The 24,072-nt window shown below is 45.2% G+C and overlaps 2 protein-coding genes across 4 annotated transcripts; one reads left to right on the forward strand and one right to left on the reverse strand.

The window, feature by feature from the left end:
- Window positions 1-437: 437 nt before the first annotated feature.
- Window positions 438-3,505, reverse strand: uncx (UNC homeobox). Its single transcript, XM_028987241.1, has 3 exons — window positions 3,123-3,505; window positions 2,600-2,775; window positions 438-1,684 (listed from the first exon to the last, which is right to left on the reverse strand). Exons 1-3 carry the CDS (start codon window positions 3,400-3,402, stop codon window positions 878-880), a joined length of 1,263 nt encoding a protein of 420 aa, XP_028843074.1. The 5' UTR covers window positions 3,403-3,505; the 3' UTR covers window positions 438-877.
- A 9,329-nt stretch (window positions 3,506-12,834) lies between these two features.
- On the forward strand, window positions 12,835-18,266 carry zfand2a (zinc finger, AN1-type domain 2A). Of its 3 annotated transcripts, XM_028986556.1 has the most exons (10): window positions 12,835-12,971; window positions 13,695-13,775; window positions 13,933-14,027; window positions 14,140-14,271; window positions 14,354-14,505; window positions 14,600-14,722; window positions 14,819-14,906; window positions 15,919-15,995; window positions 17,309-17,393; window positions 17,963-18,266. In XM_028986556.1, exons 2-10 carry the CDS (start codon window positions 13,721-13,723, stop codon window positions 17,981-17,983), a joined length of 828 nt encoding a protein of 275 aa, XP_028842389.1. In that variant the 5' UTR covers window positions 12,835-12,971; window positions 13,695-13,720; the 3' UTR covers window positions 17,984-18,266. The 3 variants fall into 3 exon arrangements, with proteins under 3 accessions (XP_028842389.1, XP_028842387.1, XP_028842388.1); XM_028986554.1 differs by lacking the exons at window positions 17,309-17,393; window positions 17,963-18,266 and having other exon boundaries at window positions 15,919-17,280; XM_028986555.1 differs by lacking the exons at window positions 17,309-17,393; window positions 17,963-18,266 and having other exon boundaries at window positions 12,941-13,074; window positions 15,919-17,281.
- The last annotated feature ends 5,806 nt before the right edge of the window (window positions 18,267-24,072 follow it).

Here is a 24,072-nt window from a genome sequence, read left to right on the forward strand (position 1 = left end):
GGCCTATTATTTTCCTATTTCAATTTGACACCCCATGCCTTTCATGCTAATTCTATTATTCTTGGAAGTTTATGTGATTTCATATCGCGGGAAATCGGGTAATGCATTAGAAGCCTCCGGGCTAAAATAAACCGAAATCCCCCCGCAGTAGCCACCGGGAAAATAATTACTTTCATATCAAAAGTCTGCAGGAGTCGAGCGGGTCTTTTCGCCTCCGGCTCCTAACCTCATTTCAGAGGGGGCTTATAGATGAATAAATTTGTTAAAGCAATACACACGCGCACCCCAAAAAAAATAAATAAACAAAATAAAATAATGGTAATAAAATAAATAAATAAAAAAGAGCACGATAAATAAAAACAACGATAAATAAAGAAAGAAATAAAACACCGCTACCTGTACCCGGCGAATGAAAAGCTGTTCGGGGTCGTACACACTTTAAAAGGTTATTGTATACAATCGATTTATTTATGAAAAACTTACATATATAAATATTTGAATACCTTTGTACAACGTTTTTGAGGAATTCTGTTGTCTGAGTTCGTTTTGTTTAGTTTGTTTACAGTTTGTTTACGCAGGGGGGGCTGCTTCTAGTTTTGTTTTTGTTTTTTCTCTTGTTGTTGTTTTTTTGTTTTGTTTTTTTTGTTTTTTTTTTGAAAAAAATCTCAATTTTTTTTTACCATTTTCCCCCTCCATAAACATGTGATGGGCCATCACACACACACACACACAAAATATTCACACAGATTTTGGATCTTCTCTCCCCCCCAGGATGTAAAATGAAAACGTGTTGATATGTTTCGTTTTGTTTTTCTCCACCTTCTCGTTTTTTTTCTCCCCCCCCCCCCTCTCTCCCGTCATCCTCCTCTTCCGTAAATTATCCCATATCGGCATCGTCTTTGTTCGAGTCCGACGCGCAGCAGTTCTGGGGGGTTCGGGGGTTCGGCGGCTCTTCGGATGGAGACCCGGGCCGCTGGCCGAGCTCCGGTTCCGCCTCCTGGAGGCGACTGTCGTTAGAAATCCCCGCCGCCTGCTCTCCGCCGCCGCACTCGGGCTCGGGTTCGAGGCCCGGCGTGGGGCTCTTCAGGGCAGTCTGGGGCACGATGAAGCCCAGCGGCTGGGTGATGGGGTACAGCAGGAAGTGGCCCTTTCCTATCAAGGGGCGCGCGGAGGAGGACAGGGCGGGCAGGTCCACGGGCGCCTTGCGCCGCGGCCTGCTGTCCGACAGGAGGCTCTCCACGCTGAAGGGGTTGAGTTTGTGCAGGGCGGGGGCGGCCCTCCCCGCGGACGCGCTGAGGTTCGACTGCTGGCTGCTGTCGGACGAGTCCAGCTCCTGGTTCTGGCTTCTTTGGTACTGCGCCGTGGGGGGGCTCTGCGCGCGCACCAGCTCGCACTGCGTGGCGCTGTGCTCGCTGTCCGTGACCTGCGACACGCAGCTGTCGCTGTCGGAGCCCGGCGTGTGGAACAGGTCCGAGGGCAGCAGCTTGTTCTGCGAGCGCAGGAAGCGCTTCTCCTGCTTGCGCTTCTTCTTCTCCATGCGCTCCAGCTCCCGACGCGCGATCTCCTCCGCGTCCATGGGCTCCCCGCTGCACGTGGTGGGGTGCGAGTTGTGCGCGGGCCTGCCGGGACCCTTCTTCGTGTTCTCCTTCTTCCGCCATTTAGCTCGACGGTTCTGGAACCAGACCTGCACACCGGGGGGAAAGAGAAATGGCTTCAGCAGGCCCAACACGGTCCGGAGCGCGTCCACGATGGGAAAAATATCGACTTTTATTAACTACAAATTATTTTAAAAATAATAATATATAATACAAATGATACCATGCAAAATGACAACGTTGTAAAAAATAATAAGCGCTTATAAATAAATCTGAAGGAAGGCGGTTGTTGCTTTGTGTCATTTTTCTTGCGTGCATGTAAAAATTGTTATTTAAAAATCACGAAATAAATCACAAGAAAATGTCCGACATCTAACACGTGCGTCGCGTTCTGTGTGATCGTCGTGGATTTGAATTATTTAAGAAACGATATATAAATATATTGCTCGCGGGAAATCGATTAATCGTCCAGTGTTTATTTGTCTGCTGCTACAGATGGAAGATGGGAGGACTTCTTTTTTTTTCGTTCTTCACAAGGCCTTCATATTTTCGCCTTTCTTTCCCTTAAAGCATTTTTTAAATAGTGACCTTTAAAGGTGAAAATCACGTGATATTTTGTTATTTCGATTTTAATTCGATTTTAATGCGCCAGTCTGGAGCAGCTGCTGCTGTTTCAGGCTCTTTCCGTCACGCGTCACCATGTGGTCCTCGGAGGGACATTTCAGGCCTTCTGTTGGTTTTTATTCAAGACAACAAGTCCGCTCCAAATGAACGCGCGACACCCACAATAACTCCCATTAGCAAATAATAATAATTACCACAATAATAACTAAATAAATCTAACAACACAATCTCTATTTTTAAAAAAGACGAAATTATAATAATAATTATAATAAGAATGAAAGGAATATAACGGACCAGAGGCCTAGCGTATATCCTCTCGTGAAATGTGAATAATAAGTAATGAGCATGATGATGATGATGATGATGATGGTGGTGTTTACCTGCACCCTGGACTCGATCAGGTCCAGCCTGAGCGCCAGCGCCTCCCTCATGAACACGTCCGGGTAGTGACTCTCGTTAAACGCCTTCTCTAACTCCTCCAGCTGCCAGCCCGTGAAATTCGTGCGCGTCCGCCGCCGCTTACAGCCCGGACTGTCCTTGTCTGGGTCCCCCGAATCTGCGACAGAGCAACACATCAGCCAGCCGGTCTGCCCCACCCGCGCCGCGCCGCGCCGCGCGGCCTCGTTATTACCGCCGATTAGCAGTTTATTATAACGAGAAAGTCGCGGTGTCTTTATAACCAAGAATTTAAAAAAAATAATAAAAAAAAACAACTAACACACCCAGGTCAATAAAAGAAGAAGTGGCGACGGTCAGAAGAACTGTCACCTTTATAATAATTGTGATGATGATAGTAAGAGTGATGATGACGGGTGGCCGCCTCTTTGTTTCCGTGTCGCCTCGTTTTTTTTTGTTTTTTTTTTTTGCTGGTAAGATCAGGACCAGGACGGATGTCCCCCCTACCTGTCAGCTTGTACTGCTGGCTCTCCCCGTTCATCCCGCAGGCGGAGGACAGCAGCGGGCTGGACGTGACCACCGAGGCCGCGCACGATCCGTTCAGTAATCCGTCTATGGAGAAGGGGACGGCGGCGGCGGCCGCGGCGGCGGCGGCGGCGGACTGCAGCTGGTGGCCGGCGAGCTCGTAGACGTGGTGGTGGCTCAGGTGGTACGGGAAGCCCACCACCCCGCCGAGCGAGCCTCCGAACTGGCCGTGCGGCGGGTCCAGTATCCTGCTGTCCATCATCTCCCGGGCGGAGGGGAAGGAAGGAAGGAAGGAAGGAAGGAGGCGAGCGGCGCGCGGCGGCTGGATGCGGGGGGGACGTTAACGCGCGCGCAGCCGGCGACAGGGGGACATGGTGCGGGGAGGAGGGCGAGCCGCACTTTATCAACACCCCGGCCCTTCCAATAATTAGCCCAGGCTCTGGGAATTTGAGACCAATGAGAAGCGCTAATCGCGCGTGACGTCAGAGGCGCGCGCTGGAGGGGTCGGGAGGGAGGGAGGGAGGGAGGAGGGGGGGGGACGCCTTTCCCCGTATCGATCGCTAATTAAACCTGACATCCCACCTCAATAAACAATATCAGAGCTGTCACAACAAGACGGGGGGGCTTTTGATAAGAACTACATCGCGTCCGCGCGCTCGGAGGGGGGGCGCCACAGATCCGCCGGATCCCCCTAAACGGACCCCAGAAAAAGAAAAAGGGGAAAAAAAAAATAAGAAACATCACTTTGGGTTTTCAATTGGGCTCCATGTCTCTGGGTTCGGGGTCCCGGGCGGAGGTCTGAGGACACCGTTTATATGAACCCCGATTATCGGCGCACCGCGACCGGAGATGTCAGGCGCTCAACTAAAGGTTGATCCCGGAAAAAAAGAGAGAGGGAGAGAGAGAGCGAGTGAAGGGGGGGGGGGCATTCATCATCCAACGCTGTCAAGTTTAATTCGGGAGTACAAGCAGAGACCCCCCCCCCCTCACTAAACCCACCCTTACTTCCCACTCCACCCTCCCTCAGACGGAAAATAAGAACCGTCCCCGCGATCCGACTCGGGTCGATATTAACAGGAGGCTTTATATGAAGTCATTAATTACACGTCGAACTAATTAAACAGCGCGAGGGAGAAGGGAAAAAAAAATCATCATCAGGAAAACGATATTCCCAGGAAAACCCGCTCTGTAATTAATGGGATTCCTCGATTTGTTGTAATTAAATTGTCCTCCTCCACAAATGTGTACAAACACACGTTCGTTTTTGTGTGTATGTACATGTCCGCGCTGTGCTTTACACTGAAGCGTAAGTGCACAAATGATATACTGCATTTAATATACCATATTATACTTATATCTGCATGGCATTGTGCTCTACCCTCCTACCCGTTGATGTAAATGTATTTATTAATCTACATTAATATTAGTAGTAGTTAAATTCATGTTATTAGTAGTATGTCAATACACAAACACACACACAGATATATATACATATACAGTGTGTGTGTTTGTGTGTATATATGTTAATGTATATGTGTGTGTGTTTACACACACAAATATACATATCCATATATACTGTTCTATATATAATTCTATTGATTTAGTTTCTGAAATATTGCCTGTGGACATGTTTTTATGGGTGGGTGGGTGGGTGGTAAAGAACTTCTTTTTGTTGAACTGTAGAGCTACATTTTTTTTTTTTTCTGTGAGCATGAGTCTGTGTGATAACTGTTATTGTACAGGGGTCGCTTTTTCCCAGGGATCCGTCTCGTCCTGGCCTGCTCTCTCCAGCAGAGCTGAGATCTCGCCTCCCTGCCTCACCCCCTGACCCCTGGCGCCCGGCCTGGCGTGTTGTAATAACCCCCAATCTTTCAACACAGGCCCCGATAATTGTTACCTTATTAGCATGCAAATTGTTTAATTAATATTATTATGAGGAAGTATATAATCCGTCCGTCTCTTGACCTCCAGCCCTCGGAGAAAAAGCAATCCTCCCCCCTCCTCATCCCCTCGTCTGCATTTCAAGGCGTCAATTTTAATGAACTCTTTAAAAGCCCCCCTTCTCTCTTTCCCTTTTGTGCTTGAACTTTTTTACATTTCATTTTATATATATAATACTTTTTTTTTAAATCATGCCATACACAAGTTATGAATAATTCCATTGATTCACTCCAGATTTTTATTTTATTTTTTATTTTTTTTGAACATCAAAATTCAATAATTGCTCCTTGACAGTTGCGGGCGCAATCGCGGCACCATGAAAAGCGGCCCTTGACACGCGCTCCCGGGAGACGCTGCGTTTAAATCCGTTTTTCTACAACCCAGTGACATTGTCAGATCCCAGCTTTAATTAACCCGATAATAAGACGAACACGACTCGCATTCAGGGCTGTTGTAGGCCTGTCTTGTTTGCCTCTCATCTAAATTCGGGGAGACTCCCCCCCACCACCCCGCTCTTCTGTAATCTACATTTTAACACTGGCTTGGCGGAGGATGTGGAGAGGAAACTGGGCGCGGGGTGGGGGGTGGAAGACAGGCCGGACGCGCACAAATGGGACAGGTCCCCGTCATGGTATCATGAAAGCATCTTCAGCTTGGCTTTATTTTTCGCTTCTTACAAATTAGTTGAATTTTTTTTTTGCACATCAAATGCAAGATGCACAAAACTTTAATTTCTCTAAAAGATCCCAGTTCAGAGTTTTCGGGCAGTGACTGGACGTCAGCGACTCCTATTCAATGCGGAGTCGTGGTTTTAGCAAACGAGCACAGACGTTTCCACCCCCCCCCCCACACACACACACACACACACACTCACACACACAAGCGATTTATGGACTTTGTTGGTAATTAGGCCAGGAAGTGGTGGACCAATACAATAGTGACACATCCCATAATCAATTGTGTTTCCCCCTGTCCACCGTTCAGCAGATTTACTCTCCACTGGGAGACGAGGAGAAGCCAGAGCGAAACATCCGTCAACACACAGACACACACACACACACACACACACACACACAGTATTAACTGGGCACTATCCGTGGGCCATGTGCTCCTGGTAGAATGGGCCTGCGTGTAGGTGACTGGGAGATTATTCAGATCTTAAGTTGCTTTCAGGTGTATGTGGGACCACTGAACCTTGGGCGTTACAGACGACCCCCACCTGCCCTTTACCAGAAACTGGCACTCAACTCTCAACTCTCCCACTACTTACTGTCATAATCACTCAGATTATTCATATTTTTATGTAGCTGAATCATGCTGCACATCACTGCTGCTCCTCATGTATGCAGTGTTCTGAATCTATCTATCTATCTATCTATCTATCTATCTATCTCTGTCTGTCTGTCTGTCTGTTTATAAATGATACGTTTTTAAAAGCCTTGGCTGTAAATGAACAGACACCAGTGACCCCATTAACAGCAGGTGTTCACGTGACCCCCCCCCCCCCCACACACACACACACACAACCAAACAAACTAATCAAAGCTGATGCCCACATCACCAACCTTACACAAAATCAAATTCATTTTTAATTAGGCTGCCAAATGAATAGGCGGCAGTTGAGGGGTTTAATTACTCAATTAACTTCACGCGCGTTAATTTTTTAACTATCTAAATGAAGTTGCACATTATTCGATTTGGTGATAATTATAGAATTAAATCTAAATTAATTGTTGTGTGTACGGTTTGATACGATGAACGAGATGGCGTAGCAATTAAAAAAAGGGGGGGTGCGGGAGGGGGGGGCGCGTTGTTTCTGTTTTAAGCAACAAAATCCTTTGATTTGATTTTAGCGAGAAACCCTGCTTCCAAATTTCCCTCTGATCCCCACCAAAAATCTTTCTCCCTCTTAATCCCCACAATTAAAAGTTTCCTCCATCTAATTATCTGTAATTGTGCTGCTGTCAAAGTAAAATGGAGAAAGCGAAAGCGATTGATTTGGACTTTTAATTCACTCCATTTCTGATAGAAGGGAAAGTAATTCCCTTCAAATTACCTCATTCAATCCTGACACCCTAATGCCCTTCAAAATCTTTCTCTCCTCGCCGAATTTCTATATTAAAAATAAAGAGAGAGAGAGAGAGGCGCTGCCTCCTAATAATAATAACCAAACTTCCATTAGAATAATAATTTCATTTCAATTAAAAGTGACTTATCACCTTTCGCTAAAACGTGCTTAATATGCCGAAAATTATCGATGCTTGAAGGAGCCCAAACCGGGGAGTCTAATTGTAATCAGCAAATCAGAGGTGCTCGTCGCGCGGCGGAGAGGCGCTGCGGAAATAGAACTAATTTACTCAACTCCCGCGGGAAATCCGCTCAACAGATTAACATTTTCAAAATATAGTAATGATATCATTTGAGAAACGGTGACGCCAATTTGCGCGGAGCCTTTGTGCGGAATCATTTGCATTTTTTTTTTCTGTCGCTCTCTCTCTCTCTCTCTCTCTCTCTCCTCCGCCTGCATTTTTCCTGTTAATTACAGCTCCGCAGATGAAGGGTGTGCAGTCGGACCCGCCGCTTATTATTCAACTTCGGTGTAGTAATGGAGCACAGCGGGGAGGGCGTGTGCGTGTGTGTGTGTGTGTGTGCAGGGTGGGGGGGTCGTGAGGATGTATGGGTTGATGTACCTGTAAAAGTTTCATGGGGTGTGTATGCGAGTGTGTGAGTCTGTGTGTGTGTGGTGAGGGGGGAGTTGATGTCATCTTCATCACACTTCACTAGAATCACAGAAATTACACTTTTAAATGGCAATAAATCAACAAAAACGAACAAACGTAACAAATGAATGTGTGTGTGTGTGTGTTTACTGGGGTTATATTTACGGGTTGAGTTAGGTTGAGGGTAAGAAAAGTATTGATTTTTTGAGGTAGAAACCTGTAAACAGTTGTAATGAACAGTTATACGTGTGGGTATGTGTGCGTGGTGTCTGGTGAAGGATTTGGTACAAGTTTATAGTAATCGTCATCACAGAGACCTTTATTTTTTGGTTTGATTGTCAGTGTTTCATATTTACATCTTACATGTCCTCACAATGTTAGAGAAAATTTATATCTTTTCATTAACGTTATTTCACATTCACAATACCATATGTTTATGGTTTTTGGGCTAAGTTGTAGTTTCCTTAGTAACTACATAGTAATACTACATTTATTACAGAGTTACTACACTTAGCTGTGATTATGTGTGCCTTACTGTAGACTAGCTTCACTTTTACAATGTTAAATTATTTATTCCACTACTTTTCTGCTCCTTTGAGCAGCTGGGATATATAATATCTGCCGTGTGCAGGACCTCTGTAGGTGCCTCGCAGCAAATTGAATCCTGGGTAAGAGATCTACAGGCTACCTGCCAGGTAGGCCCGGAACCATGTGCCTTTTTTGGGAGGGCGGGACAACATGACATCATGAGATATCCCGGGACGGCCCTGAAATGGTTAACAGCCCATCTCTTTGTTAAAGGAGTTGGCTTCGTGTTAATCTCCTGCGAGGTTGGTAGCTCACGTTGTGGGGATCTGCTAGAGAGAGAGAGAGAGAGAGAGAGAAGGAGAGAGCGTTAACCATTAGGCTATCCGAAGCCTGACCATCTGCTCTTGTAGAAAATTCGAAACCCCCAGAGATCTACTTATATCCACATCGTAAACGAGAAAAGATGTTTTAATTAAGAGAAATCAGGTTAACTTAGCGCTAATTAACAAGCTATCTCCTTAATGAGTTGTGTGCGCTGCTCGCTCATTCTCCCTCTCGCTCTCTCGCGGTAAAGTAAATTGGACGTGTCACTTTCACAGATCAGCCACAATTACTCACCAAAAAAGGGAGTTTTGCTGTATTTATTTCCAAATGCCGGGCGCGTGTGTGCATGCGTGAAAAAGTGAGAGTGTGTGTTTGTGCTCTGGGGTAGGCGAACCCATGCCAGGTTCTAATGATAAATCTTCCCGTTTTCTCCTAGTAGCCCCCGTAGCCCATTATAGGCCTTGTCGGGGGCGCAAACAGAACGGGGCTACTTACATTTCCTCCAACAAATCAATTATCTCCCAGATTTGCGTTGTATTCAGTCGATTTCGTGCAGAGTCTGTGACTGCTGCTCCCAAAAAAAAGAAAGAAAAGAAATTTTAAAATTTCAGCCTTAAAGCGATGGATGGAGCGCCACCGAGTGGCAGCCACCTCCCCATCCAGCTACTTTACTACCTCCTTTGGTATCATCAATAGGATATATATATATATATATATATATATATGTGTGTGTGTGTGTGTGTGTGTGTGTGTTTGTGTGTGTGTGTGTGTGTGTGTGTGTGTGTTTTTTTTTAACCTCACATCAACCTGTCATTCAGAACGGTCGACACCGCGCGAACGCGTCATAAAAGGCGCCCATCTGTTCCTGTTCTCCGGCCTGCAGAGAGCCCGGCCGCCGCCCCTTTGTTTCCGACCCGTTTCCTGACACCTCTTTTACATGTACACTCCCACCAGCCTTTACTAGCCATGGCCCCGTGGCAATTAACTCGTCTGGAGAAGCCTGGTTAAACAAAAGAGCGAAATCTGATCCGTCTCATTAATGAGACGCTCGGCCCCGCCCAGTCTTCCCATCAGCCTCCTGGACAGGAATCTATTAACATTAAAACCACACCATGAAATTCACATATAATTGGAAAACGTTAAACCGCCTGCATGTGGACTTAAGTCAAACCGACGTCCAACACTTCGTTCGTTCGTTTGTTTGTTTGTTTGTTTGTTTGTTGTTGAAAAAAATTGCAGAAGCCAAACGTTTCCAGACGAGATACGTGCTATCGTCACAGTCGATTTTGTTTAGAGAGAAGTGCTACTCCCCAATCCAACCCAAACACCTTCACACGTGACATTCCGATTATTCCAGCACTTGACCGGGAAATGTTCGCCCCTTCGGGCGTGTGCGCGTTAAAGGCCACTTTCTGATATTTAATTGTGTCCGCGTGCGCCGTTTTTATTTTCTCGCTGTGTTTTCGGGCCTAAATAAGTACCCGCCGATACGACCACAAAAGCCCTAACAAGTCGAACAATGCACAATGCTTTATTAAGAGCAATTATCATGCAGGCGGCCTATCAGAATCCAATCATGCATAACAGGATTATTAAGCAGGAAGAATACTATCTCATTATAGAAAAATAAGTTGGGTTTTCCTCCTGCCAACGCGTCGGCGCTGTAATTACCGCTCAATCCGGCAAACGGCACCTATCTTCTACTTCCGGACGCGCTCAGCTGCGTTTCAGGACAGAATAAACCGAGAACCGAAATTGGCGCTCGGCTCGTTCGGAGGCGCCTCGGCCCGCGGTTGGCCAGGCCGCCGCCTTCCTTCTTTTATCGGCTCAGCGGTTAATTGTATCTAAATTATTCGAATGGAGCTCGGCGGGAAGTTCGGAGAATTGCTTCTTTTTTTTTTTTTTTGCTGGCCGTGGCGGGGAGGGGCCTTCATTATTACATGGGACTATTAACATGTCGGGCCCTCTGCCGAAGCCACCTGAGAGAGGGACTTTGTTTGTTTCGGAGGTGTGAAACGGATGCACGCTTGTTTTACGCCGGCGCTGCACACTTTTCCAGAGATGACAGGAAACGGCATTAAATAGAGGAGTCACCTGGGGGCGGCTGTGTTACAACGCCAGCGGCGCGAGTGAGAAATGGCTGCGAGTGTGTGTGTGTGTGTGTGTGTGTGTGTGTGTGAGACAGTGTCAAACCGACAGTGGGAGACGGGAGAGGGACGCGGGGGTGACGGCGACAAGGCACGTTGGCCAGGGGCCACAGAGAATTTGCCAGGAATGATGTTTGCCGGGACGAGGGGAGGGGAAATATCGGAATGGTAACGGTGGTGTTACAGTGGCGGCGGAGAAAGTTTGAGCGCGGCGGAGGAATCCTGACGCTGAACCAGGTGTTCGCCGAGGGTCGCCATCTGGCAGCGGGATGAGCAGCTTACGAGCCAGGTGCTCCTGTTCTGGAGACGAATGTGCGATGAGCACCAGCAAACGCATGACTCCGCACCGTTGCGTAACGAGGAGAGAGAGGGCAGACCCGGCAGGCAGCCTCACAGCACCGGTTTACTTCGTACGGACCAATAAATCATTCCCGTTGCTCCGGTAATTCCCTGACGCACAGAATCAACCGGACACACACACACACACACACACACACACACACACTCACTCTCTCAATCACTTACTTTCCATAACACGGTCAAGGTTTCCAAAGTCCATCCCAGGACACTGGGCACAGGGTGAGGTGGCAGGACACACACACACACACACCATTCACTCACACCAACGGACAATAAGCGTACCTGCCTTTGGATGGCGGCAAGAAACCGGAGAACCCAGAGGAAGCCCCCGTCAACACAGGGGTTTACAGTGGCACCTGTCATATATTGATATCCAGGTTAACGGGCTATTTTAGGATTCGTTAAGGTGTTAGATGACTAGGTAAGTGTTCCAAGAATGTACTGGTTATCTCAGGACAACCAGTTATTGGGGTGGTAGTAGCCTAGTGGGTAACACACTCGCCTATGAACCAGAAGACCCAGGTTCAAACCCCACTTACTACCATTGTGTCCCTGAGCAAGACACTTAACCCTGAGTGTCTCCAGGGGGAGACTGTCCCTGTAACTACTGCTTGTAAGTCGCTCTGGATAAGGGCGTCTGATAAATGCTGTAAATGTAAATGTAAGTTACTGAAAACAGGTTGGCTGGTCACTTCTGAAAGTGCCTGGGCACATGAGACCGAGATCTGGACCATAGATCTTGTGAATCCTTGTGGGCACTCCTGACTTTCATGTGGATGTTCCTCGGACATGCTCCCCGCCTCACTGCAATAATAGGAACGAGGAGGTGTTGATTTGGCGGCCAGATTCCCCAGATCTCGAATCAATGGGGGTCTGCAGGTTTTTAGCCACTGCTCTGCTGCCCTCTTTTGGTGAGTTTGCAATAATGCATGTACCAAATATAGAAGTCACCAGGGAAACCATAGCAACTAATTAGAGTTGAGTTTAGGTTTATTGTCATATGTACAAAGTACAGCGTACAGAGCACAATAGAAATTCTTACTTGAAGACTCCTCCCACACAGACAGAACATAGGACATGACAGAGAACAAAGTGGTGCAGCAGCAATAAATAAGTCACAGAAGGCAAAGTTGCATAAAGTGAATAAATTCACATGACCCCGACGTGAGACCACGTAGCAACTGATATGCCCTTTATAATCACCCAAATACCACTAACCACTATAAGGAATAGCAAGTTTAGACACGTTTGGAATTTAACACGCACATACACACATACGTATACATATACATACACATATACATACAAACAATATATATGTGTGTGTGTGTGTGTGTGTATAAATATATATATATATATATATATATATATATATATATATATATATATATATATATATATATATATATATATATATATATATATATATACACTATTAAAGCATAGACACTATTAAAGCGTGTCTATGCTTGTAATGAAAGAATGAATTCCACGTGACCCGTACGACCAGGTAAACTGACAGATGGACTGAACAATCAACTCCTCTGTCCAGAATAACTAGTAAATAACATAACAATAATAAAGATCTTCATTAAAAATGAAAAGTAACGCCGCAAATTCTGGAACGATCTCGACGTTGCGTGATGACGTAGCGCTGAGTCATTCTGGCGCGTCTTGGCTTAGCGCGTGAACCGTCCAGAAATAAATAGCTGCTCGCCCGGTCGGCATGCTAACTGTCGTTAGCTTCGTTCTGCTACGCTGAAATCAAACCACTTCCATCGGCGAACGGTGTTAACCAAGCGTCAGCGCTGGTGAGTCAGCGGACATAGTGAACGAAGGAACGCCTGCGGAGTCGTTGTCGATTGTGTTGGTGTTGATAGCCTGAGCTAATCTGTTGTCTTCAGACGAGTGCAGGTGAATTTCGAAGCTTCGGCGCATAATATTTCGGGAAAAGTGTTTCCGCTTCTCGGTTTCTGTCGTGTTTTATGGCGTCACCGCCAGTTGTGTAAAGAACGTGGCGTCGCCGACTAAACTAACAGCTCCCACTGGACTTCAAAACTGCCCTCAAATGCTGTCCTGTTCGCGGCGAATTCGACCGGGTCGAAAATCTCTCGACTTTTCCTGGATGTCCGGTCTGCTGGCTGGGGGGTTTTAGCGGTTTAGCGTTTGACAGATGCACAGCATGGCGACGTTTAGCGTAGGAGTCGAACACAAGCTCTCCGACCGCAAGGGACGTGTTATGTACGTAAAAGAATCTGCAGCAACGCCCAGTTAATAGTATCTTTGTTGTTATTATTGTCATAATTGTGTTCAAGATCAACGTGAAGCGGTTTAGCGGCGCGTACAGCTGCTGATCTGCAGATTCAGCGTGATTCAGCGGCGCCGTGATGATTATGATGAACAGATTACGACGTAAACAGTTACCGAGTGACGCGTCGTGTCACGTGACGAGGCGTCGCGTTATAGACGCGGTGGCGCGGCGATTTAGCAGCTTTTGGGGGGTTTTAATTCACCTTTTTCGATCCCTTTTCCAGATCGCGGATATTTTCACCGTAGTGCCATGGAGTTTCCCGACCTCGGCTCCCACTGCTCAGAGAAGTCTTGCAAACGTTTGGGTGAGTTGTCTACATCGATTTCCAGTCTTTGATGTATGCGGTTTTGAGATCTGGCTTTAATTTTAAATGCAATTTATTTAAAAATATATATTTTTAGCCTTGCTGATTATGTGCTGTATTTGTCTAGTTTGTTTGACTTTTATTGTTTCTAAATCAGACTTTCTACCAATGAAGTGTGATGCCTGTCAAGAAATTTTCTGCAAAGACCACATCACCTATGCCAACCACAAGTGCACTTCATCCTACAAGAAGGTATCGATCTGAGTGAGGTTTATGGTGCTCCTTTTAAAAACCGGTACATCCGTGGTACTGCGTCCTCAGAATACGTTTGCGTTTTTAATCCATCGTTTCTTCTTCTTAACAGGATGTTCAAGTTCCTGTATGCCCTTTGTGTAACACACCCGTTCCAGTTAAGAGGGGGGAAATGCCTGACATTAAAGTCGGGGAGCACATAGATCGCGACTGCAAGTCAGACCCTGCCCAGAGGAAAAGAAAAGTATGACCCAGTCCTGGCTTGGACATTCTCACGTGCTTGTTTTAGTAATAATAACTCTGCATATTCTCCCCCCCCCTTTTAGATCTTTACAAATAAATGCTCTAAGGGAGGCTGCAAGCAAAAAGAAATGATTCGTGTTACTTGTGATGAGTGCCACTTGAACTACTGCCTCAAGCACAGACATCCACTTGACCATGACTGTAACCCCAACAGCAAACCCGTCTCCAGATCTGGGTTAGTGCTGCTCTCCAGAGTACCAACCTGTCCAGGTTGAGCACGATCTCACAAAGTTTGTTGTGTTTGCTTTTATTTTTTATTTTTTTTGTAGACATGCTGCTTTGATGAGGGCTCAGGGAGCTTCCAGCAGCAGTGCAGCAGCTTCGTCCACTAGGGGGAGCGCGAGGTCCGTCTCTAACGGTGTGGCTGGGAGTTCCAGAAGTCAGAACAATGGGTGAGAAATGGCTGCTCACACCCTAATGGGGTAAAAAAAAATTATAGATTTTTGTTTTTCCTTTAATTTAACAAAAAATATATTTTTTTGTTATAGTGCACAAAGAAATCCTAGCCATCTCCCTCCCAGGGTGCTTCCTTCACCACAGAATGTAAACCCCCCTTCATCTTTTCAGCCACAACTGGTGAGTGCATCATAATCTGACGAGCCCCCGCAGCCATTACTTTCATATTTAGATATTTAAAAGTTAAAGAATGCATATCCCCACCAATGCAGCTTAACTACACTAAGATCTAGATCTTTCCAGTGGCTTTTGCGTCCTTCATAATCAGTTTGCAAGCCTTGAGTCAGTGTTATGAGGCTCTAATAATTCATTAAATTGCAGTACTTTTTTCTTTAAGCCTGTCAGTAAAGTAAAGTGAAGTGATTTGTCACATGTGCTACACAGCACACAGTGAAATTTGTCCTCTGCATTTAACCCATCACCCTGAGAGAGCAGTGGGCAGCCATGACAGGCGCTCGGGGAGCAGTGTGTGGGGACGGTGCTTTGCTCAGTGGCACCTTGGCGGATCAGGACTCAAACCGGCAACCGTCTGATTACGGGGCCGCTTCCTTAACCGCTAGGCCACCACTTCCCCGCTTTCCCAACACCGTACTGGAATACCGTCTCCCTGAATGTTTTCACTCTAACTCACACTCTTTTCAAAGATACACCTTCATGTTAGACTATTAATGACCTCAGAGCCTTGATACAGATGGGTTGGGACGAAACCCTACAGGCAGGATGTGCTCCGGTAGCACCACTGGGAAGAGGGGCCTTAAGCAAATCTACATGAATCTCCTAAATTGGCCATGGCTGTGATAAATAATAACCTGAAAACCTAAGTGCTCCTGCATGGAGTTTTCCTCTGCTTCACTGTCTTTGGGCGGCAGGAGAATATCCTGTTCTTTAGTCGTAAAGACAAGAGCTTTTTCTGACCTGAGGAACAGCGTGAACCTTGGGTAACTAGAAAAGTAGGGTTCGAGTTGAGCGTTATTGTCATTTCGGCTACCTGCCTGTTAGACCGTACACGGCGTTTTTCTTCACAGTGCAGTGGAGTTTATTTCTTCGGATATATGGATCAAAGTGGAGTTTATAATACTTTTTGCACTGTACGCAGGCTGTGAACATACATGTACATTTGTCCGTGTCTTAGACGGAGGAGCAGGCACTGCAGAGGGCTCTTGAGCTGTCCCTGGCGGAGTCAGCGCGGAACAGCCAATCCGATCTCAGGTACGCGTCCTCTCCCTCCACCACTCAGACCGTGTCCCATTATGGTAGTAGCCTAGTGGACAACACATTTTCTAATCAGCCAGAAGTCCACAAAGTCACTTTCTACCATCGAGCAAGACACCTAACTCTTGAGTGTCTCCAGGAAGACGGTCCCTGTAAATACTGATGGTAAGGTGCTCTGGATAAGGCCGTCTGATAAATGTAAATTGTATTTATGGTCTGTTCTTGAGGTGCTTCTGAACCAGTCTGCTTTCATGATCCAATTCACATTTCTTTTGGGATGTTTGTAATATTGTAGGTAAGCAGATTTGCCCGAGAGGGAGTCTTGTTTCAGGCCGCTAACCTGATCAATGGCGTGTTATTGTGCTTCTGCCCAACTTCTTTTTTTTTTTTATCTTGCTCCTGTAATGTGTGTGAGGATTCTGCAGCGATAAGCTGCCACAGAGCTAACTTGATTTATGAGCGTCTCATTTTCTAATTCATCCAGAATACACTGAAACTAACAGCAGGTCTGAGGACCTGAGATAAAAGCTTTTTTTTTTTTTTATTAACACCCATTTACTTAAGAAGGCAAAAGTCCTTTTGATACGTTGCTTCATGTGAACGTATTTGAAAGCGGCTTTGTTGTATGGTCCATGGGCATTATAAAGATAACATTATTTTATTGACGTAATGTACACCTACTTGCTTTTGTGTGCAAAAGTGGAACTTTTCTTTCTTTCCTCCTTTCCTTGCTTCTTTTTCTGTTTTGTGTACTGCTGGGTGGGGGAACAAAAGATTCCAGCCCCTTGGCAGTATGCCTGAGGCAGCCGCTGTGTGATGCATACGTTTCTCCCGTGTCTCTCTGGGTGATTATTGACAAGCGAGGTGCAGTTTGAGGAGTCCTCGTGACTTCTTGGCAGAAGACTCCTGAGTTGCCGACTGTTTGGCTTCTTGGTGTGTTCAACACTGGAGCGGCTTGCTTGTTAATTTGACCGATAGGCTTGTGTGATTGCACCACTCCGCCCGGTCTCGTAAGCGTTGTGGGAAAGGATGTTATTTCTTTGTATACTTGCAGTGATCTAAAGAGTTAAATCTATTTAATTATTGATAATCCCATCAGCCAGGCTGGGTGTCACCCCGGTTTTACTACTAGGCCGCGGTCCAGCGTTCTGGATTGATGACCTCGCCTGTCATTAGTCAGGTTGCGGTGCGCTGGGTACGCCGCTATTTTCGATACGGATACGTGGCCCAGATATGTATTCGCCCGTGAGTCTGACTGACTTCCTGTGTGTGTGTGTGTGTGTGTGTGTGTGTGTGTGTGTGTCACTCAGTCCCCAGGAGCAGGAGGATCTGGCTCTGGCTCAGGCCCTCGCTGCCAGTGAAGAGGAGTACAGGCGCCAGCAGCAGAGACAACAGGTATCCTGAACCCTTAGCATTCAGTATTCATGCTAACAGGACCTCAGCTAGGTACATTTCCTTCACGCGCTTTTTTTTTTGTTTACTTCTGTTGGGCTGTGGTGCATGCAGGTGGTTTTGGCACAATGACACATTCTCCTCGTGTGGTGGTACGGGTGGTAGTAGCCTAGTGGGTAACACACTCGCCTATGAACCAGAAGACCCAGGTTCAAATCCCACTTACTACCATTGTGTCCCTGAGCAAGACACTTAACCCTAAGTTGCTCCAGGGGGGGACTGTCCCTGTAACTACTGATTGTAAGTCGCTCTGGATAAGGGCGTCTGATAAATGCTGTAAATGTGTGTTTTCACACATTTCCGAGACAGCCCATGAACGTTTATCAGTTGTATTAAACTCACCTTAGAAATGTGGATTTTGCATATGTGACCTCATTACTTCTTCCACATCAGGCTGCTGAACATGGACATGCTATTCATGTCCGCTGTTTTAGTTTCTCTGGATAGTAGATGATGCGCTCTTTACATAGTGACAGATTGTTCCCTCACACACTCTCTTCTCTGTGCCACAGTCATCCTGCTGTCTCTCCTAATGTCAGAGCACACAGTCTGCGTCGTACGCCGAAGCACCTCCAGCCATTCACCACGGAGATCGCGCCGCACATTTCTGGAATGTTCCAGCATCTGTGTAATGAGTCCTCTGGATTCGACCACCAAATCAACAATGAAGTTTTGGTTTTTACCTTGCTTGTGCTTCTTACCTTTTTTGGCGGATGCTCTGATTTGTACTGTTGGCAGTGCTTGTATATATTTTATATAGGATTCATGTTATTGGACATATATAGATGTTTCTTTTAATAAATTATTTTAAAGACACTGATTTATGTTGGTTTTGTCTTACGGTGTTTAAACTGTAGATAGAAGTGCCAGAAATAGTGAAACTATTGCAAATTAACATCTATAGGCACCATACCAATACCTTATACCGAATTATTGAAACAGAAATATAATTTAGTATAAATTCTTTTCTTTTTCTCCACTGTTCGATTTGGCATATCATGTGATGGTCTCTAAGATGTTGTGATTATTTGCAGCAATTTACATGCCCATTTTACCCACCAGGGGTCAGTCTTTGATCACTTCTGTGTAGAAGACTCACCAGTCCTTCTTAAGGCTGCCAGTATTCAAAATGGTCTAAAGTAAAGTGCAGATGGGGCTTTTAAAGCCATTTGACTTGTGATCAGCTGTCAGTAAGAAGTGTGCTCAGAATGAAAAAGCAACTTGCTTTTCTTCCAAGGGCGAGATGGGTGGCGCATTGGCACCAGGCATTACACAATGTCAGTGCAGTCGTGGTCTCTGTACGTTGAAACTTGCGCCAGGCACCAATCATCCCTTGAGATGGCCCGTGGGGAGAACGTTTTTTTTTTTTTATTATTTTGTGCTTTTGTGAAAGTGTGTTACTTAGAGCACAGAAAATGGCAGAATCGTCTTGCCAGAACCGTGTCATGAATTGTCAACATCTCTTTGAGTGTCAACAGCAGGGATGCGCTAGACTTGGTGGGATGGGGGGGTGGGGGGGAGGCGCAGTGCAGATGGGGCCGAGCTGAGGTCATGTTTTCAGGTCAGCTGAGATGTGTGCACATGTGCCTCGGAGTGACAGGAATCCTTTCTCGCCATTACTCCCCGCCTGAGGTCACCTCCGTCTCAGGCCACGTGAGACATTTTTTACGCACGTACCAGTCTGCGCAGGTGTTTTTCCCAATGCTGTTGGGTCTACCTGCAGGTACTAAACCTTTTCAAGACATCAACTGTTGTTTAAGACGTTGCACATTGAATAATATTTTTTTTATTTTTTGTAACATTTCATATTAGAAAAATTTGCTCGGTTCTGAGGAACCCATTGAAGTATGTTAAGTGGTTGCAGAAGTTAAATATTTATCAGGTTGTTTTGGCTGTGTTGACAGGAGGGGTTTAACCCTTTTTTTGTGGTGTTCGGGTCTGTGGGACTCATTTCAGTGTTTGCCAAAAGTAAATTGAAGCAAATAATAGCAATTTAAAACGTGAAATTCATTGACTTTGGCTTGTTTTCTGCGAAGAACGTTAAACTCACTCTCTCACCCACTTTCCATAACTGTTTAGTCCTACTCATGGACACCTACATCCTGGGACACTGGGTTCGAGGCACACACGCACACATACACAGAGAGAAAATTCAGTGGCCCGAGAACCTGACGGAAATCCACGGCAACACGGGGAGAGCATGCAAACTCCGCACATACGAGGTCCAAGCCAGGATTCCAACACCACAACTCTAACCAACATGCCACTACGGTCCAAAACGAATAACATAATGCAAAAATGGAACAGAAAGGGGATAGATTGTTTCTCTTGCGTTTTGCTCTGACAAAATAAACCTGACATTAGTGAACAAGCCCCATGTGCTACTTCTGCTCGAGCCGTTTGAAAGCCCAAGATGTGCAAATACACGATATAAGAATGTTTTTCATTTGTTCCACTTATTGCACTAGGTCATATTTCAGGCTCCATTTCGCACAATCTGGCTAAAAGCTCTAGAGAGTCTTGTCTAGTCTATAGAAGCTCTAGATGTCATTGCCTCTTCCTTGTTTATATGCTTGTTTCCTTAAAGATGAATGGAATATGGCAGAAGCACCAAGCGAAATCACCAGAGAGCCTCTCAGGGCCGTGTGTGGGTGATGAGAGGAGAAAGCTCTTGATGTGTAGTGTGATGACATCAGCGAGAGGAAATGTTGTAACGGGCCTGCATGCGATCAGCATTACGCTTCATGCGTGGTTCGGTTTGCAGGGCAAAGGATTCTGAGCCAATATGTAAATGGATTTTATGCTTATTATTTTCCCTCTGGGTTATGGAATCAAGTTCGTGCTCATAATTTGCAACCTTAAAATAAATATGATTAGTCCACGTGGTTTATTGTGAGAAAAAGCATCCTCTTTCATTCAGTACCAACATGCCAATATTGCATGTATTTATGTATTTATCTACATGAAACCAAATTTTAATTTCAACCTGAAATGTACTTCTGTGTTATCTAGTATAAAACACTTCTTTTAGCTGTTAGGTGGTTCCTCCATGAAAAAAAAAAAAAAAAAAAACACTACGTCCCCCAGATTCTGAAGAATTTGGCGACTTCGAGCCAACACATTGAACACTTTGTCATGTTCCTCAAAAATTCCTGAACAGCTTTTTTTGTGTGACAGGATGTCTTATCCACTGCCAACGGCAAATACTGTTGCCAAAAAGGGGTGTTGGTTGGCTGCAACAATCAGCATTGTTATTGATATAACTGCAATAGATTTGGATCCAACTGAGAGGTAAAATGGCTGATGGTCTACATCTACATTAAATAGAGTGTTAGTAGCCTAGGGGTAACACACTCACCTAGGAACCTGAAGACCCAGGTTCAAATCCTACCATTGTGTCCATGAACAAGACACTTAACCCTAAGTTGCTCCGGGGGGGGACTGTCCCTGTCACTACTGATTGTAAGTCACTCTGGATAAGGGCGTCTGATAAATGCTGTAAATGTAAATACATGGCATTCACCCAGCACAACTTACAATCAGTAGTTACAGGGACAGTCCCCCTGGAGACACTCTTGCTCAGTGAAACAATTGTAGTTAGTGGGCTTTGAACCTGGGTCAGTTGATTCATGTGTCCAAAATGGTGTGGACATTCTTAAAATATGTGTCAGCATAGTTATAATCCACTTATGCAAGTAAATGACATGCATCAGAAGAATCTGCAGATACATTAGATCCTTTGTCCGCACCACCTCTTTTCACTCTCTGCTTTGACCTACATTATTCGCTGAGATGAGGTCATGTTTGAATGGACAGGTGTGTCCTTCAGCACTTGTTTCAATTTCCCCTGGTTGTAATGAGCGTGACGACCAAGAGAGTCAAGCTGATCCCGGGATCTCCGCACCATTGCTATTCCGTCAAGGGGCCTTCAGTTCTCTTGTGCGTAGGCAGACACTTAATGGATTCTGCAGGGCGCTGTATCAATATTGCAGATCATCCATGTTATACTGAGTCCAAAGCTATGAGAGAGGGAGAGAAGAAACGTTGCTGGATACAACTTATTCCTCTGCGCAGGGATCCGGCTGTTTTCAGCTTTAAAAATCTGTCAATGTAGCTGAAGCACACGCACATACTCATAAACACGCGTTGTATATATATTCCCATGCAATATATGATGCAATACATGGCATATACCTTATTCTGGGCTGTCTGGTCTTTTTTATTCAGTGTTATTTAAATTGAAGTTTATGAAGAACAGTTTGAAACAACACTGTTCATATCAATTGCACATTTGCCTCATGTCATAAATAAGTCACAATTTGCTATGATCTCAGTTATTAATAATAACCGTTAATACCACATGGTTGCATCACATCCAAGACTATATATATATATTTATTCAATTAATTTCTGAAAAATGAGTTTAGTTCGGCTAATAAATATGACAAAGCCTGAAAAAAATCTGAAGTAAAATACTGACCAAATGTTAGTGGTAATCTTCCTTTTTGCTTAGGTGTTTGATTCAGCACTGAAGAAAATGACGCTCTTATGTTCTTTAGCTGTAAAAAACAGAACTAGCCCGTGGCATCTTGCTGTGAGTTATTATTATGTCTGCTGGGATTCATATGGCTCTTGCTGTGTCTTTGTAGTTGCCTGTTTGCTACCCGTCGTCACACAGACATGACAGGCTGATGATGACACTGAACTGACTGCCGCTTACGGAAGACACTCACTACCTGAGAAAAAAATGAATTTGCTCGCTCCCGTTGTCTTAAACGAGGCTGGTACGTTGGGGGAAAGCTCTACTCCTGATGTATGTAGGACAGCCCGGAATTGACTAATTACGGCAATTTTCTCTGCCTTGACATTTCTCCATTTCTCGCAGACCCCAGTTGAATAACTGCCATCCATTTTCAGAATGAAGACATTGTCACTCGCGGTAAAAGTGGCCATGCGGTCCACGGCATGAGTCCATTTACATTTTATATTACATTTTATTCGATTACCGCTTAGCGTCCAGGTCTGTGAGGACGTCGTTCTTCATCTTCTGCAGTCAGAAAACCAATATCCGGGTTTTATCCAACCAGGCTTCTTAAATACATGACTCAGTCCCATCAGGGGCCTACAATTTCATTAGGCAATTACCTGCACACCCCTACACAGGCTGCTACACTAAAGGGCAGAAGCCAACAAGCCGAGAGCTCCCATTGCATATTGAATTTCCAGGGATGCTCAAGGTCTGTCGTAGCAGAACACCGACTTCCATCTATTCCAGCTTGGCTTTAGAAAGTGAAGTCAAGGAGAATGATGAGAGTTTTCAGTCAATTACCAAACAGTGCCGGTTGTTATCATGTTGCACCCACTCAGGTAAAATAGATGAATTCTTTTTGCTCATCTGTGCATCTGCAGACATGAGTGCGTTGACACTTTAAAAAATTATTTTATGACAGAACCTTTTCTCAGGTGCAGCTGTGGTATACAAAAACAGACACCATTGGCCCCACATTTAGCTGCTTGTGTTTCCATGACAACTAGTGGAAGTATGGAAATGGATTTAGGTTTTACACTTAGGATCGTTTGCAATCTATTTATGCCAAGGCAAAGTCATTCAAATATAAAAAATAAAAAAAAATTAATTCCCAGAGCGTGCATACACTTACTCAGAAATGCATTCAAAATGGCACTACCAGCAAGTAGACAGACTTTGAGCATATAACTATGGTAACACATAGGTTTATAGTGATAACTCATATGTATTATAAATGTGTGATTACTACTATGTAACCTAAAGCAACTGATCTGGGATCTTCAGGTTTATGGGGAGGTTGCGTTGAACCCTGCATTAATGAGGATGTTATCTTTGACGTCATACCTACCACAAACACCCCTTCAGGATGACATTATTCCCTGATGTCAGAGGATTATACACCATGCCGCAACAAAAGCAGTTCAGGAATGGAGTACAGCTCAGGCCTCAACTCTCCAAGGTCAGGTGGTCGATTGAGGATCCTGATCTACTCCCGTGTGTTGGCGTGTTGGTGTGTTGGCTTGTTGGCGTGGGTTTCCACCAGGGTCTTGTAAGCAGTTACAGAAACAGAGTGACCAGGCAAATTATAAGAAAGGCCTCCTTGCCACTTTTGGTGGTCTGGTTCTCTGCCTTCCTCTCTACCTACCCGTACCATAGTTTTGACCAAAATAAAGAGTAGAGCATGAGAAGAGATGCAAAGTAAAAGTAATGACGATCAGATATCACCAGTCCCGCTGGGAGAAGCTGGTTCCACCTTTTCACACTTTGAGGTTTCCTGTCGTCTTTATAGGAGATTGGTGGAAGATATGACTGAAAACACACAGCAGGGAGGGTAGTGTTCTGCTTTTGCCGTAACAGAAAAAAAAAAAAAACAGAATCATCAGGTTTCCTGCACCATCTTGTTTTGTCCATGAAGTGACCTGTGTTCATGTAAAATGTGTCATTTTCCTCAAAAGAGAGATTGTGGTGTTCATCAGTCAACCTGCCTATCTGACATATTTTAGTGAAGTGAAAGTGAAGTGATTGTGAGACACTGGAGGACACACGAAATGTGTCCTCTGCTTTTAACCATCACCCTTGGTAAGCAGTGGGCCC

The sequence above is a fragment of the Denticeps clupeoides genome, chromosome 7, assembly GCF_900700375.1.
Source record: "Denticeps clupeoides chromosome 7, fDenClu1.1, whole genome shotgun sequence".
In the NCBI taxonomy this organism is placed as follows: domain Eukaryota; kingdom Metazoa; phylum Chordata; class Actinopteri; order Clupeiformes; family Denticipitidae; genus Denticeps; species Denticeps clupeoides.